General features: G+C 38.9%; 1 protein-coding gene across 1 annotated transcript in view; it reads right to left on the bottom strand.

The window, feature by feature from the left end:
* Positions 1 to 9,337: 9,337 nt before the first annotated feature.
* Positions 9,338 to 14,909, bottom strand: part of CCDC192 (coiled-coil domain containing 192) — a 202,114-nt gene continuing 196,542 nt past the window's right edge. Inside the window, exon 5 of the mRNA XM_042781861.1 lies at positions 9,338 to 9,547. Within this exon, the coding sequence (XP_042637795.1) occupies positions 9,338 to 9,547 (210 nt within the window). The remainder of the gene's footprint in view (positions 9,548 to 14,909) is intronic.

Below are 14,909 nucleotides of genomic sequence, written 5' to 3'. Positions count from 1 at the left end.
TTGGGGCTTCTCAGCCTCAGCAGCCAACAGCTGTCTGAGTGAAGAAATGCCTCTAGCTCCAGTGGGCCAGGAGCAGGAGGCAGAGCTGGACCCCAAGGTTGAGGGGCTTTCCCCCACCCCTAGAGCCTGGCACTTTGAACTTGGACTTAAAGACTCCAAATTGTAAGAATAAACTCCTGTTTGTTAAGGCCATCCCATTTCTGGTATATTTCTTGTCAGAGCGGCACTAGGTAACCAGAACAACTAGTTACTGTTGATCAGAGTGTGTAAGTACTTATTCTACCTTCAAGAACTCATGAGTTCTTGTTTATTTTCATTCCCTAAACACATACCTACCTCTCTTGCATCCTTTTATTTCCTTGGTCTCAGAAATTCACCTTTCTGAGGCTCTGATTTATGACAACATAAGTCCAGTCTGTGCCTGAGGGCTCCTCCCTCCTGTGTTTGCCAAATTCTGTTCAAAATTGCCTAGAACAGGAACAGGGCTTCTTCCCTATTCACTAGGAATAACCAAGGAAAAAGTGACTCCTTTTGTGAATCCATAGTGAGATGAGAGCTTGGCGTGGTGGGATTTTCAGATCTCACTGGAAAATCTGGGCAACATTCTCAGCTATCAGTTCTGGGCATAAAGGAAAGCATCCACAGAAATGCTTTAACATTTTCAGGTCGTGCAGACACCATTTGTTATGCCAGCATAAGTTAACATACTTCTCCTGGGTCCAACTGCAGAATAAGCAACTCAGGAAAAATGGTGTCGCTCTTACATTTCTTCCATATTTCTTCTAGTTATATACCTTTGGCAAATATTATACAATTATGGCTTTATTTGATAGATAAATTCAAAGGCATAGTAGAAGTGAGTCTTTACATACAAATATTCTTCCAGACAATCACAAAGTAAATAGGGGCATATATCTACTATATATTCCCCTGTCAAAAAAAAGCAAACCCACTGCCATTGAGTCTATTCTGACTCATAATGAAACTATAGGACAGAGAACTGCCCTGTAGGATTTCCAAGACTGTAAATCTTTACGGAATCAGACTGCTTCATGTTTTTCCCACAGAGAGTGGTGAGTATGAATTACTGACCTTTTGGTTGGCAGCCAAATGCATTAACCACTGTGTCACCAGGAGCTCTGTTGGCATAGTGCCTAAGGGATTTTGACTGCTAACCAGATAGCTGGAGGTTCAAACCCACCAGCCACTCCTGGGAAGGAAGGTTGGGCAATCTACTTCCACAGTGATACTGCCTCGGAAACCCAAGGAGGAGTGTCTATCAGTTGGATTGGACTTGATGGCAGTATGTTGTGTTGTTGTACTGTGCCACCAGAGCTTCTTCTCATATATACAGAGAATACATATATCTATCACAATCCCACTGGTGAGAAATAAACCCTGGGCCTTAAAACTGAAGGCTCCCCACTTACCCATTAGAGAATAGCTTGCTATCACAAAAGGATATTGTTCTGTGCATTCTTTGTAAATTTGATTTGATGAGCTCAAGCCTCCCAAAAGTATCCACTTCCTCCCTCCAAATTTATTTGCATGACCAGAATGTTGTTGTTGTTGTTATGTGCCGTTGAGTCGGACCCAACTCATAGCAACCCCTCCTTGAGTTGCTGAGGCAGTATCACTATGATAGTAGATTGCCGAACCTTCCCTCCGAAGAGTGGCTGGTGCATTTGAACCGCCAGCCTTCTGGTCAGCAATCAAGTGCCTTAGCCACTATGCTACCAGAGCTCCCAGTATAGTTGTTTTCTAACCTCAATCTCCTATCAGGAAACGTTCAGTCACTAAACAAGTGAGGTTTCTGGGAAGTGCAGGAGTAAACGCCATCCCCTTTTCCTACTTTGGCAAGAATAAGTTTATACCTGGGTCAACTGTGCCAGTACTAAAGGCTACCTGACAATTGTTTGCAATCTCGAGTTCTCTAGTTCAGTTTATGTTGACAAATAAATGCCCATCTGGTGATGTTTGACAAAGGAGTGCCCAAGCCTGCTCTGCAAATTTCCTGGAAGGAGTCATCTTCTTTCTGGGCTTTAATCTGGATTATTTAACAGCATTCCCAAACAGCACACACTCTTTTGGTAATCATAAGTGTCTCCATGGTTAAGGAGGGAAACTTTGAAATCAATCAAGCTCCAATTCCCATGTGTCTTGTCTGATATTTAGCCAGCACTTGCTGTTTCATTCAACCTCTCTGAGTACCGAAGCCACTAGATTTTCATTTTTATTTTACCATTCCTAAGGGATGGACAGAAGGAAGGGAGCACCATTTCCTGATAATGGTATAATTCCAAAATTAGTTTTACAAACAAAGGAGGGAGGAGACCTTGACATCACTGAATTCCCACAGCTGTGGTAGCTAGAAAATTCTGGACCCCAGCCAAAAATTTCAGAATGGATCTTCTTACTCTTTGTTATTTATAAAATCAATAGATTTCCAGACTTCTCACAGAGGAAGAGCCTAAATATGCAATTTGAAAATGTTGTGGACAGAAAGAATTTTGTTCTTTTCCTGACAAGATAAAATTGATTTTTAACAAGGGACTACCTTTCTCCAGTTTATAAGATTTAATGAAAGTGGATTATACGGGACAGTAAGATTTTTCTTGCCGTCTATGTAGAAAAATTTTCCCATCTTCTCTTATCTGATAACATTCCTTGACCCTTGACCTCTGGCACGTGACCCAGATGTAGTCATAGATAATAATAACCCATTGATTTGGCCATGGCAATTGATCTAATGGGGAAAAAATATTATACAAGTTGGGTTAGTCAGAATCCTTCTGAGATTTCTGTATAAATTTTGTGAAAAAGAAGCTATGTTCCTTGGAGTTGGGTATATATTAAGGTTCCTTGGTTTCAAGCACAATAAGCCAACTCTGATTAATTTAAACAAATAAAAAAATAATTGTATTTATGAAGTATGAAGTATTATAAGGTTTTGAATGCATAATTCTTACATGTGTGCCTTTTCAGCCTAGAGATCTCTGACATATCCTTTAAAAATGAGAGCAACCCTGAGTTTGCACATAATAAATTAGGCCACAGCCCTCAGCTGGAAGTACTGTAATGTTTCTTGAGGGCTTCTCTGTAATAAATCTCTAAGCTTTTCACTCCTGGAGCAGATGCTTATCATTGGAAGAACTTCTAAAATCAGTGACAAGACTTGGTCTTTGGGGTGCAAGGACTCTATTTTAGGAAAAAAAAGGGACTTTCAGTGGATGAAGAGAAGAGATAACCTGACAGATAATCTCTGAATGAGACCTAAAAAAAAAAAAATGAGACCTAGAGATTATAAAAACAAAGATAAGCCTGCTTTAGGACATACAAACACTACCTGGGTAATGTCTCATTAATGGACGTAAACAAAAAAACAAAAGACAGATGACTTAAGAGTCAATAAGGAGCTCTGGTGGCTTAGTGCCTAAGGGATTTGACTGCTAACCAGAAGGTTGGAGGTTCAAATCCACCAGCCATTCTGCAGAAGGAAGATTGAGTAATCTACTTCTATAAAGATTTACCACCTCGAAACCCAAAGGGGGTCACTATGAGTCAGAGTCAACTTGATGGCAGTAAATTTGGTTTGGTTTTTGGTTAAGAGTCAATGTGATTTTCATTGGGGCAGTAGGAGCATGTATGTGGAAGCTAGATATCTTACTTGGTACACTAACTGTGAATATTAAAAACTGACTTAAGAGAAAACAATGAAAAAATTTAGAAGGATGAACCTATAAGCCCGGTCTCTAAAGTTCTGGTCAAAGATAAGAGTTTTCATCAATCAAGTGACTTAATGCTCATGCATCAACCACAGGATTTAGGTAATAAAGTTTTTTTAAAAATTTTTGAACATTTCATTGTGGTTTGGGTGAAAGTTTTCACAGCAAATTAGTTTTCCATTCAACAATTTATGCCCATTTTCTTTTATGACATTAGTTACAATCTTGTCAATGTAATAGCACTCTTTCCATTTGCTCCCTGTGGTCCCCATTTTCCTTTGTCCATATTTCCTTCCCTTCCTGTATTCTAAACTTTGTATTGGGCAAATGCTGCCCTTAAGGTTTTGTATGGTTGATTGTTCTGAGGAGCATATTCCTTGAGTGTTATTATTCACTTTATGTCTATTGTTGGCTGAAAGATGATCCCTGGGGTGGGTTCATTCCATGTGTTAAGGGGTCTGTGGGCCATAGTCTCAGGAGTTGCACCAGTTTCTATCAGACAAATAAAACCAAAAAAAAAAAAAAAAAAACCACACCTCAAACCCACTGCCATCAAGTCTATTCCAACTCACAGTGACCCAATTGGGTTTCCAAGGAGGTAAATCTTTACAGAAGTTAATTGCTCCACCTTCCTTTCACAGAGTGGCTAGATGGTTTGAACCACCAACATTCTGGTTAGCAGTCAAATGCCCTAGGCACTGTGCCACCAAAGCTCCTTATCAGACCAGTAAGTCTGGTCTTTTTTATAATACTGAATTTTGTTCTACATTCTTCTTCCATATGTCCAGGACCTTCTAAGGCTTATCAGAGCAGTAGGTAGTGGTAGCCAGGCACCATCTAGCTGATTTCAGAAGAACTAGATGTGAACTAGTGGAAGCTCTTGTTTGTGTGGTTCATTAGTCCTTTGGAGTGATTGTTTCCTTGAGTCTTTGATTTTCTTCACTCTTTGCTCTAAACAGGGAGAGACCAATAGTGGCATCTCAGAAGGCCACTCACAAGTTTTTAAGATGTCAGCCACCACTTATTAGAGCAGGTTGTAGAACATTGTCTTTGTGGACTGTGTTATGCCAATTGATCTAGATGTCTCATGAGACTCTGGTCCTAAGCCCCCAAACCAGTGATTCAGGTCCTCAGGGTGTTTGATTATGGCTAAGAAGTTTTCATAACTTTGCCCCCTGTATGCTTTACTAAATACATAGATATATTTGCAGCACATACAAACACATAGGTAGAAATATGCTCTGACAAACCTATATATACTTGTAGGTGTCCTCATTAGCCATTTCACAGCAATAAAGTCTTTTGCAAAATAATTTTGTCGTCCTAAGCCAAAGGAAGTAAAAATTCTTTTGAAATCTAACTTTAGGTTAGATTCTTAGGCTCCTGTATAGTGAGGTCTAACAAATGGTGGATTTAAGCTATGAAGGGGTACAATAGGTATTTTACTGATCCTGTTAGTAAATAGAGCCATAAGCACTTCAGTTGCAGGCTGTGAAATGACGGAAGGAATTTGTCTTGGTGTGATTATTTGCACAAAGTAAAATCAACAAACAACAGTCAGGCAGTAAGTAAGTTTCCTGCTGTGCCAGTTTTGTAATAAAGGTGTTTTTCTTTTCAGCTTAACTTTCCATCGACTTAAATAATTCATTTCCTTAGAGGTAATTTAAGCACATGGCTAATGAAATAGTTTACTGTGTTTGTGTAAAAGAAAATACACGCACATGCACAAAAGCCCAAAAACCAAAACTTTGGTAGCTCACTGTTTAATGAATTTAAATATACTTAAAAGTATTCCTAATATTCTGAAACATACTTTTGATTAAAAAAGCAGAAAGGAAACCTGTTATATAGACTTACTTGGCAAATGATGACATGAATAAGGACAAAAAAGATCTGCACATTTGGGTTAAGAAAAAAGTTATGCTTTATTTGGAAATATTTCCTTAATCTGCTTGTTAGACTTACTGGCATTAGTTTGTAACTATAATAGAGAAGCAGTTTAATATTAATCCATGTCACATGTCACTTAGAATCAACACTCCCCCCAATGCCTGCAATTTGAATTCTTATAAGATGACTGATCTTAAGAGTAGGCAACCATGATATAACTTGATGGATGCTAGAAGTGGATTCCTTCCCCAGAGTAGTTCACTCTCCATAATTTATGGGGCTTGAAATTATATCATTATTTTTTTGGACATGAAGATCTTTTGTCCGTCAAGAAGAATCTACTTTTAATGGGCAAATGCCCAAAGGATGGGCAACTCTTTATATTTCAACTTGAACACTAGCTGAGAGTGTATTGGATATATGTTGGGTTTGTCCATCACTTCTCCTTTCTATTAGTGGGATATTCTTTCCCTGAAGGAAATGTGGTCCTTCCAATCGAACCCTGGGCTTGTGGTGGGGTCTGCCAGTCAAAACACTCTACTTCTTTTATGTTTTTCCCCACAAGCATAACTCAAGCTTGACTAATCATATTCTCCACTTCCAGTCATAGAGATGGGTCCATGTTAAGAGATGTGTCCAACCCAAGCCAGACAAAGTTTGTTCTTATACTTTTTCTAACATTTCAGGAAAATGCTTTCTTTCCTCTCCTGAGGAGAGATGAATAGGCCCATATTTACTGTGGCCACCTTTCCAGTCTCTGGGAACACTCAGCGTGAGAGAATGAAGCCTCAGTGCAGAGAGAAGCAGAGATGAGTGACCAAGTGATGGTATCTGAGATGGTGACTCTATGGACTCTAAGGCTAATGGCATGTGCTTTCTTAGTTTGATTACACGTGCCAATAAAACCACCCTCTTTCTTAAGTTATCATGACTATGGCATCTGTCATTTGTAAACCTGTACAGATCTGAGAACAGAAAACAAACATTTTGTAAGAGGACACAAGATAACTAGGGAGGGGTGGTGTTCTAGGCTCAGGAATGTTTGTGTGTGTCTAGGGAGGGAGAAGGGAGTCAGCCATAATTGGGGTTAAATTGATGGTCATTGTACGTTAAAGTCACCAACATCTTTTTAGATTGTATATTGAAGTGAATGAGAAATAGGTCAAGGTGACCAAGGTATCAGAGAATGAGAATTACTATCACTCTGGGCCACAACAGCCTTGGCATTCCCTGGGCTATTGAATTCGGGGTGAAGTTGCATGGGACCAGAAGGGAGAGTAAGAATACACAAGAATTTGGTTGAAGACCTTAGTGCTCTATGTCGGTCCACTGACTCAGTTTCCCCACCAAATAAGAGAAACAATGTATAGTCCAGAAGGGAGTCATTGTGATCCATACTTGATCTTAAAACAGCTATCTTTATTTAAATACATATCAGTTCACAGATAAAGAGGTGGGATTTTTTTTTTTTGTCTTTCTAACTAGTATTTTTTTAAACACAGAAACTTAAAGAAAAGATGGGCAAAAAGGAAAAGACAGGATTTAAAGTTTTCTTCCCAGTCCCCAGTAGAACCTTAGCATTATTTCAATTTTAACCTATCAACATATGAAAAACACAAAATTATCATTACCAAACAAAAAACCAAACCCACTGCTATCAAGTCAATTCCAATTCATAGTGACCTTGTTGGGTTTCTGAGATGGTAAATCTTTATGGAAGTAGATTGCCCTGTCTTCCTTCCACAGAATGGCTGGTGGGATTGAACTACCAACCATTTGACTGGTTAGCAGCCAAATGCCTTAGGCACTGTGCCACCAGAGCGCTTTAACAGTACCAAATACTATTTTTGTGAAAATGAAAGTAACAAGACTTAGATATGTTGCAATAATATCTTTTTGCACTACATATAAAACACAGTCGATTGATTGAAAGCTTCTCTTAAGTAAGCTGAAGATATTTCTCCAATGTGCTCTAAAATCATCGATTTTTATTATGCAACCAATTAAAAAATCTAGCTATGATACTTTAAATAGAAATCTTGAATTGATAATGTTCTTGAATGGATTTTATTCTTTTAGGTTTCATGATGGTGAAAGCAAATTCATAAACTCTGTTTTATGTTGTTTTGTTGAAAGAAAAAAAAATTGAACTTCAGTATGTGTTTGAAGGTGACTTTGTCATATGCCATTTGAACCTGGGTTAAGTGTGATTCAAAATCGAAAATTAAAACCCAACTCATATTCAAAGTTTGACCATGTGGTCAGGATGCTGAGACTGTCTCACTTTTTGCAGCCACTGCATCACCTTCTTCCTCCTCCTCCATTTGTTTCCACATTGCTCCTTTTTTTCCAAACTTACTTATGAGTAATAAAGGAAGCAGGAGTAAGAACAATGGTATGTTCTTGGGTTTACAAGAGTAATGCACATCAAAGGAAGACATTTATTCCAAGGAGACAGTTTTGTAAGAGATCCACCATGCAAAAATTAACTTTGATTTTGATTTTATATTTTAAAAAAAAACCCGTTGCCATCCTGCCGACTGTGACTCACAGTGACCCTACGTGTTAGAGCAGTACTTACTGCTCCATAGAGCTTTCCTGGCTATGATCTTTATGGAAGCAGACTTCTAAGCCTGTCTTCCATGGAGCTGCTGGGTGAATTTGAACTACCAACTGTTCTTCTTTCCAAACTGTTTGTGGCACCCAGGGACCCGTATTGCTACACTGTTGTATGCTATTAAGCAGAGACAAAACCTAAGAATCCAAACTTTACTGCATCAGGCTGCATAAGTTGCTGCTCTGAAGTTGACTGCCCAACCGTTGCTTGCACATGTCTAAGCTGGGGCAAGGTAATCAACATCTCTAAGTCTCTGGTGATGCAGTGGTTAAGGTGCTCTTCTAGCCTCTCCATAGGTGAGAGTTGTGGCAGTCTGCCTCTGTAAAAATTTACAGCTTTGGAAATCCTATGGGACAGTTCTACTCTGTCCTATTAGGTTTGCTATTAGCAGAGTCGGCTTGATGTCAGTGGGTTTGGTTTGGGTAAGTTTCTACTTACTCTTGTGAATTAAAAAATGTGCTTACCTCAAAAGTTATTCTGAAAATTAAATACCTGTAAGGTACTTAGCAAAATGTCTGCCACATAGTATAAATGTTAACTTCTATTATTGCTAATAGTGACAATCTGCATTGTTTCATTTTGTTTCCCTCAATGTGTCTTTATAGTCTTTAGTCTATAGTTGCAGAAGTTCTTTTTAAAATCTAAAAAAAAAGTGGATATTAAAATTCTTGTGACTCACCCAGAATTCATCCCCAGCCAACCTTTCCTGCTGCTTTCCGGCTCATTGGCCTATTGTTTAAAACACTCTTGTTTTCCCCTCCCTGTGCCTGACTGCACTTTTAGACAAGCTCCTGGCCCCACAAGAGAGCAAGAGCTGATCCCCCAGGGCCCCTGGCCTTCCTTCTTAGGCTCTGCCCTTCCCTAGGTTGCTCTCACTGTCATCCAGTTTGTGCAACAACACTTATCAGATCTATTTCAATCCAGCTTTTCAGCTTCAGAAACTTTCCCTTAGTGAAAAGCTTATTCATTCCCTTCTCTTAAGGTGGAAGTGAATCCAGCCTGGAGTTAGCAATTCGTTTGTTGTCTCTATTCATGCTAAGTGGAGGTCAGGCCAGGCCAGCAGGCTGCTGGGCCAGGATGTGGCCCAGCACTGGGGACTCACTTTTCACTTTGTTGCCAAAAAACTATATACATCATCCAGGGCAATGGGCCAGTACGTAAGTGTCACATGGTAATACTGACCTCTAGGGGCTGGCTTTCCTTCACATAGAACCTTTATCTTCTCATTGAGCTCCAGGACTGTGATGGCAGCCTCTTGCTTAGCTGTTGCCAAATCAGTTTGTAGCTTTTTCACTTTCCTTTTGTGCTTCAGTTTCTTAAAATAAATAAATAATAAGAGTTTCCATCACTAGAGACAGATGCATCAAAGGAATAAAATGGACTAATGGAGTCTGAATAAACATAGCCTTTGATGCCCAGATTAGATGAAATACTCCCTGTTTATCTGGATCGAGTGTGTTTGAGGTCTGTGAATCAGAGCAAAGGTGCTCCTGAGGTCAGAGAATTTGAATCCCTAACAGTAAAAGCCCACTCGACATCATGGTATCTCTTACCCTCTCAGAGGATTTTTATCTGGATCTGAACCCTGAGGATTAGGGTTTCTTATAATAGAGGCAATTAGAGAAGAACTCTGGTTGCCAGTTGGGATTTCACCAATACAGTGCTAGAGCCTAAAATTATCTGATTTCTTTTTCTCTTTCAATTTGTAAATAGTGTTGTTGTTGCTGTTGAGTTGGTTCTAACACGTTGTGACCCCATGTGTGCTAAGTAGTGCTGCTCCACACGGTGTTCAAGGCTGTGACTTTTCAGAAGCAGATTGTTAGGCCTGCCTTCTGAGGGGCCACTAGGTGGGCTTGAACCATCAACCGTTTGGTCAATAGTAGAACACTTAACTGTGCCACCGAGGGAGTCCCACTTTCTAAGTAGACTCACAATAAATAGTCAGAGTCATTTTGCCCCCCTGACACCATAATGGTTTGTACGCAAATAAACTGAAGGTTGTAGATATTACCACAAAATGCTGACAATATGAGGATGTTGACTATAATATCTATATGTGAGTGGTCAAGGGTAAGAATAGTTTTTGAGCAGTAGAGGACAGGAAATGTGACCTATGAGATTCTAAACCTTTGAAGGAGCTGCATTAGAAAGCTGTTACATAACCAAACTATTCACCTTAAGACTTTCTGACTAGCAATCTTTTATGAATTTTAAAGAGGATTGAATTTGTCAAAACGGGATTTATTGACAATTCGGGGGAAGTTGTCTATTGTGAAATGTGCTGCATTTGCATTTTTGTGTTGCTTTGGTGTAGCTTCCTTTTCACTAAAGAACTCACCTTGCCAAATCTTTGTGGGCTGGTGATTAGGAAACCCAGAAAATAAACAACTAACATTTATTATCAGACAGAAATTTGGAGATAGGGAAAGGCATGGTTTGTGCTCCCCTGGGAAGATCATGTTCTTCCTGGGACCCAGAAGGGAGTATCCTAGCATGGCAATGAAATACCCCCATATTTTAGAGTAAAATCAGTACAACAATTTATCAAAGATGGGATTAGATAGACAGTTTTTTTTATGCAAATAATGTGCATAAAATTATTTTTGCCAACCAACCTCTCACCCACTCCCCCATGCTATTTTCATAAGTGTGCTATACCGCATATTATATGCATGGGCATGGTATCTGTGGAAAAATGCAATACACAGGTTTTCCATTTTAAAGACAGGTTGTCTTTTAGACCAAAAACAGGAAGATTAGGATTCTTTTAAAGCTTAAATGATGGCATACCAAAAAAACAAACTCACTGCCATCAAGTCAGATCCGACTCATAGCGGACCCCTCCTTGGGTTTCCAAGGTGGTATCACTATGGAAGTAGGTTGCCCAATCTTTCTTCTGAGGAGTAGGTGGTGGGTTTGAACCTCCAGCCTTCTGGTAAGCAGTCAAATGCCTTAGGCACTATACCACCAGAGCTCCCAATTCATGGCATAAACATGTCTAAAAGAGAATATGTCATTCAAGAGGGAATAGTGGTCATGGACCTTCTTTAATGGCAGTGGAAGAGCAGAATTTGTCAGGGTTCACCCAGCACAATTCAGGTGAGAAATGCCTAGAACCAACAACGCAAGTGTCTGCTCTGTGTGACATATCTACTAACCACTTGCTTGTCAAGTCAATCTGACTCATGGCAACCCTATGTGTGTCAGAATAGAACTGTCCTCCACAGGGTTTTCAGTGGTTATTTTTCCAGAAGTAGATCACAAGGTCGGTCTTCTGAGGTACCTCTGAGTGGACTTGAGCCTCCAACTTTACTGTTACCAGCTGAGCACATTCATTGTTTGTATCACTCTTGGGCTTGGCACTTCTACTTGTTGCTGTTATGTGCCATCAAGTCAATTCTGACTCGTAGTGACCTTATTGTATAGAATAGGACAGCACCATATGTTGTCCTAGGCTGTAATTTTTATGGGAGTAGATCACCAGATCTTTTCCTTGAGGAGGCACCAGTGAGTTTGAACTGCCAATCTTTTGGTTAGCAGCCAAATGCTTAGTCATTGTGCCCCCAGTGCACTTCTACTAGAGTGGCAATAGTCCCACCTTCATTCATGTATTCATTTCATCATTGTACTAGTAATTATGCAGCATCCATCCCATCAGTGTCAGGCACTGTGCTGGACAGGTGTTGAAACATCAAGGATGATAAGCTCTCTGCCTCCATTCCACTAAGGCCTTTTTATCTCTCTTCATTTGAGTCTGCATTCACAAAAACCCTGCACGATTTGACCCATCACGTAGATTCATTCAGTCCCTGGGTGGTTCAAATGTTTCCTTTCATCTACTAACTAAAAGATTCAAATTCTCCCAGCAGTGCCATGGAAGAAAAGCCTGGATATCTGCTTCCATGTGATTACAGTCAAGAAGGAGAGCAGGTCAACTCTGAAGCATATGCAAGCCATGAGGTAGTATCCACTCGATGGCAACAGGCAGATCCAACATGGAATTGTTCAAGGAAAGACAGCTGATCAAGAAATGCACATCTTATATTTGATGACTGCATTTCTCAAACTACATTATTAAATTAGCTCTAGTCTGTGCACTGATTAGCTTTAGCTTGTCCATGAGGAGATGGTCCATTCCAGGCCTACAGTGATAATACCTCTGAGGCCCTGTGTGTTCATCATTGACCTTTCCTGATGCTACTTCAAGACTACTCCATGCTCAGTTTCACATCTTCCTCTTACAACTTAGAACGTTGGGAACAAAGAAGAAGGAAGGGCACAGAAATGAAAATTGAGAAAGTAGAAAGAATGAGGAAAAGTATGGCAAGAGTGATTCAGAAGAGTGTCAATTAAAAATATTAAAAAAAAAAAAAACCTCATTATGCTAAGCATGCTGAAGTGTTAGAGCTTAAGTGTGCTGATGACTGCACTTTACACGGAAAACCATAAGATGTAAGATGGATAGATGGGCAGATAGAGAAATGAAAAGATATCATAAATCAAAGACAGTAAAATGTTAATTGTAGAATCAAGTTGTTAAGTGTATGATGTTCACTGTGCAATTATTTCAACTTTTCTATATTATGAAATTTTCATAACAAAATGTTTTGGGAAAAAGAATGGAAGGTTTAGTTTTCTTACATTGCCACTTCTCTTAATTTTTAATAAATAGTATTCAGATTCTCAAATTATGCTCCAACTATTTTTATGCAGATAAGTTTTCTTCCAAAAACTTTTTTTTTTTCAAAATAGGCATTAAGAGTAAATAAACAAAAGCAAGACTTATACAATTTGGTGGGGCTTAATGAGTGATCACTAGGAGCTAGCATAGTATCTATCACTCAGAAGACTTATCATGTTACATTTCCTTTCTGACAGGTGACTTGATGGATACAGTGTACAAACTGGACAAATACAGGTGTTTATCAATTTCAGCAAGGGATTTAACTCGCTTTTTCGTTCAAATATCAAGAGCACTTTTTGTCTTTCTCTGAGGATAATTATAAGATCTGGTTCTTATTATGTTATCATCTTTGTATATTTGCCTTATCATCTGAAAGAAATCAGGAATATTTAGTTAGGAGAAGCATACTAACATAACTACAGGGGAGTTACTCCAGTTCACTCCAGATATCTGTGGGATATTCAGAGAAGTTGAGTCAAATAGTATTGTTTTAGTGATAGCATGAGGAACAAAGTGTAGAAAACAGGAGGCAAATTTTAGCATAACATGAAAAAGCAAGGCAACAATAAATGCTGCATCCAAAACAAGACAGGATGACTTCTGGCAAAGACCCGCCTGTTCTTGGGATGGTCAAGTGGAGACTGGATGAAGACCTTCCTATAGGTCCATGGTAACTGGGGCCCAGGCCAAGAGATAATTGTAGGTCTGGAATACTCCCAACTCTATTCATTTCTGGATTCCTCCTGCCCCCCATCTAGTCCTCAGAGATAGAGAGCATGTATGAATGAATACCTCATAGACTCTAAGTTTGGTACGACTATTAGGGATACTTTAAAGATAATTCTAGTATCTATAAGGAATTGGATAAGAAGACAAGACAACCTGTGATCCCTTAAAATTCAGGGATAATGTGACACAAAATGTATAAACTTTATCATTTGACTAAAAGGGAACAGAGGGGGAAAATTAATTTCAAATTAAACATTGAATAAAGGATGTATGTTGGCTGCTTAAGGTTTCTGTTGGGACCTTTTGGTTATTCACATAAATTTTAAAACAGTTTAAAGTCTTTCTCTCTTTTGTTTTCTCCAGACAGAACTGCTGCATGGTATTAATTCATAGCTTTAATCAAGCCCTTTGGGCATTTCAAAAAATTCAATTTGCCAACATGTTTTTATTAGTCATAGATATCAAATGATTTCAGAAATAATAATATTTTCCTTTACTTCTCTGGCATTCGCTAGCCAGGCAACCGAAATGTTGTGCTTGAGTCTAATGGAGGCTGTTATGGTTTCCTTGGTAAGTATGAACTGTCCTCTGGTGATTACTAAAAGGATAAGAAGGCTTTATAGCTTGGAGGTAAATTCCTATTACCTTCCTCTTCTCCTATTTCTCCTACAGGGTGAGATGAGGGAGGAAATTATGTATTTGTGCAATGTTTTGAAAAGGAAACATCTATCCGTATCACATTGCTGAATAGCTCACATTACACCAAGTCAATGGGAATTAGAAACAATCAGAGAACTATTTATAGAAGAGATTCAACATGGATTTGCCAGCACTGTTTAAAATTTCTGAGTATTTCTACACGTTCTGAATCATAGCTTGGGCTTTGCCACTTGGTGGCCATGAGAAATTGGGCCAGCACATGACATCTCCAAGCCTTAGATCCCATTTCATACAACTGTTATAGGGATCAAATAATATAATGAATAAATGAAAGTGCCCAGCTCTGTGCTTGGAATGTAATAGACTTGTATTCTCTGTTATTCCTGGAAACACATCAGAAAAATCCTCAACCCTCCAATGAAACATTAATATCTTTTCTAAAGATGTCTTTTTTACACTTTACAGAAAATAAAATTTGTACCTAATTGTGAGAGTTTCATTTTCTTTTTATTTCTCTTCTTTTCTTTCTTTCTTCTTTTTAGTTAAGTTTTCTCCATGATTTCATTGATCTCCTCCTCACTTTGTAGAGATAGAGGAAACTTAA

This window comes from Orycteropus afer, unplaced genomic scaffold, assembly GCF_000298275.1.
Source record: "Orycteropus afer afer isolate SDZICR_OR568_19922 unplaced genomic scaffold, OryAfe1.0 scaffold00185, whole genome shotgun sequence".
Lineage (NCBI taxonomy): Eukaryota > Metazoa > Chordata > Mammalia > Tubulidentata > Orycteropodidae > Orycteropus > Orycteropus afer.
The sequence above is the reverse complement of the archived record's forward strand: the minus strand, read 5'-3'. Positions and strand labels throughout refer to the sequence as shown.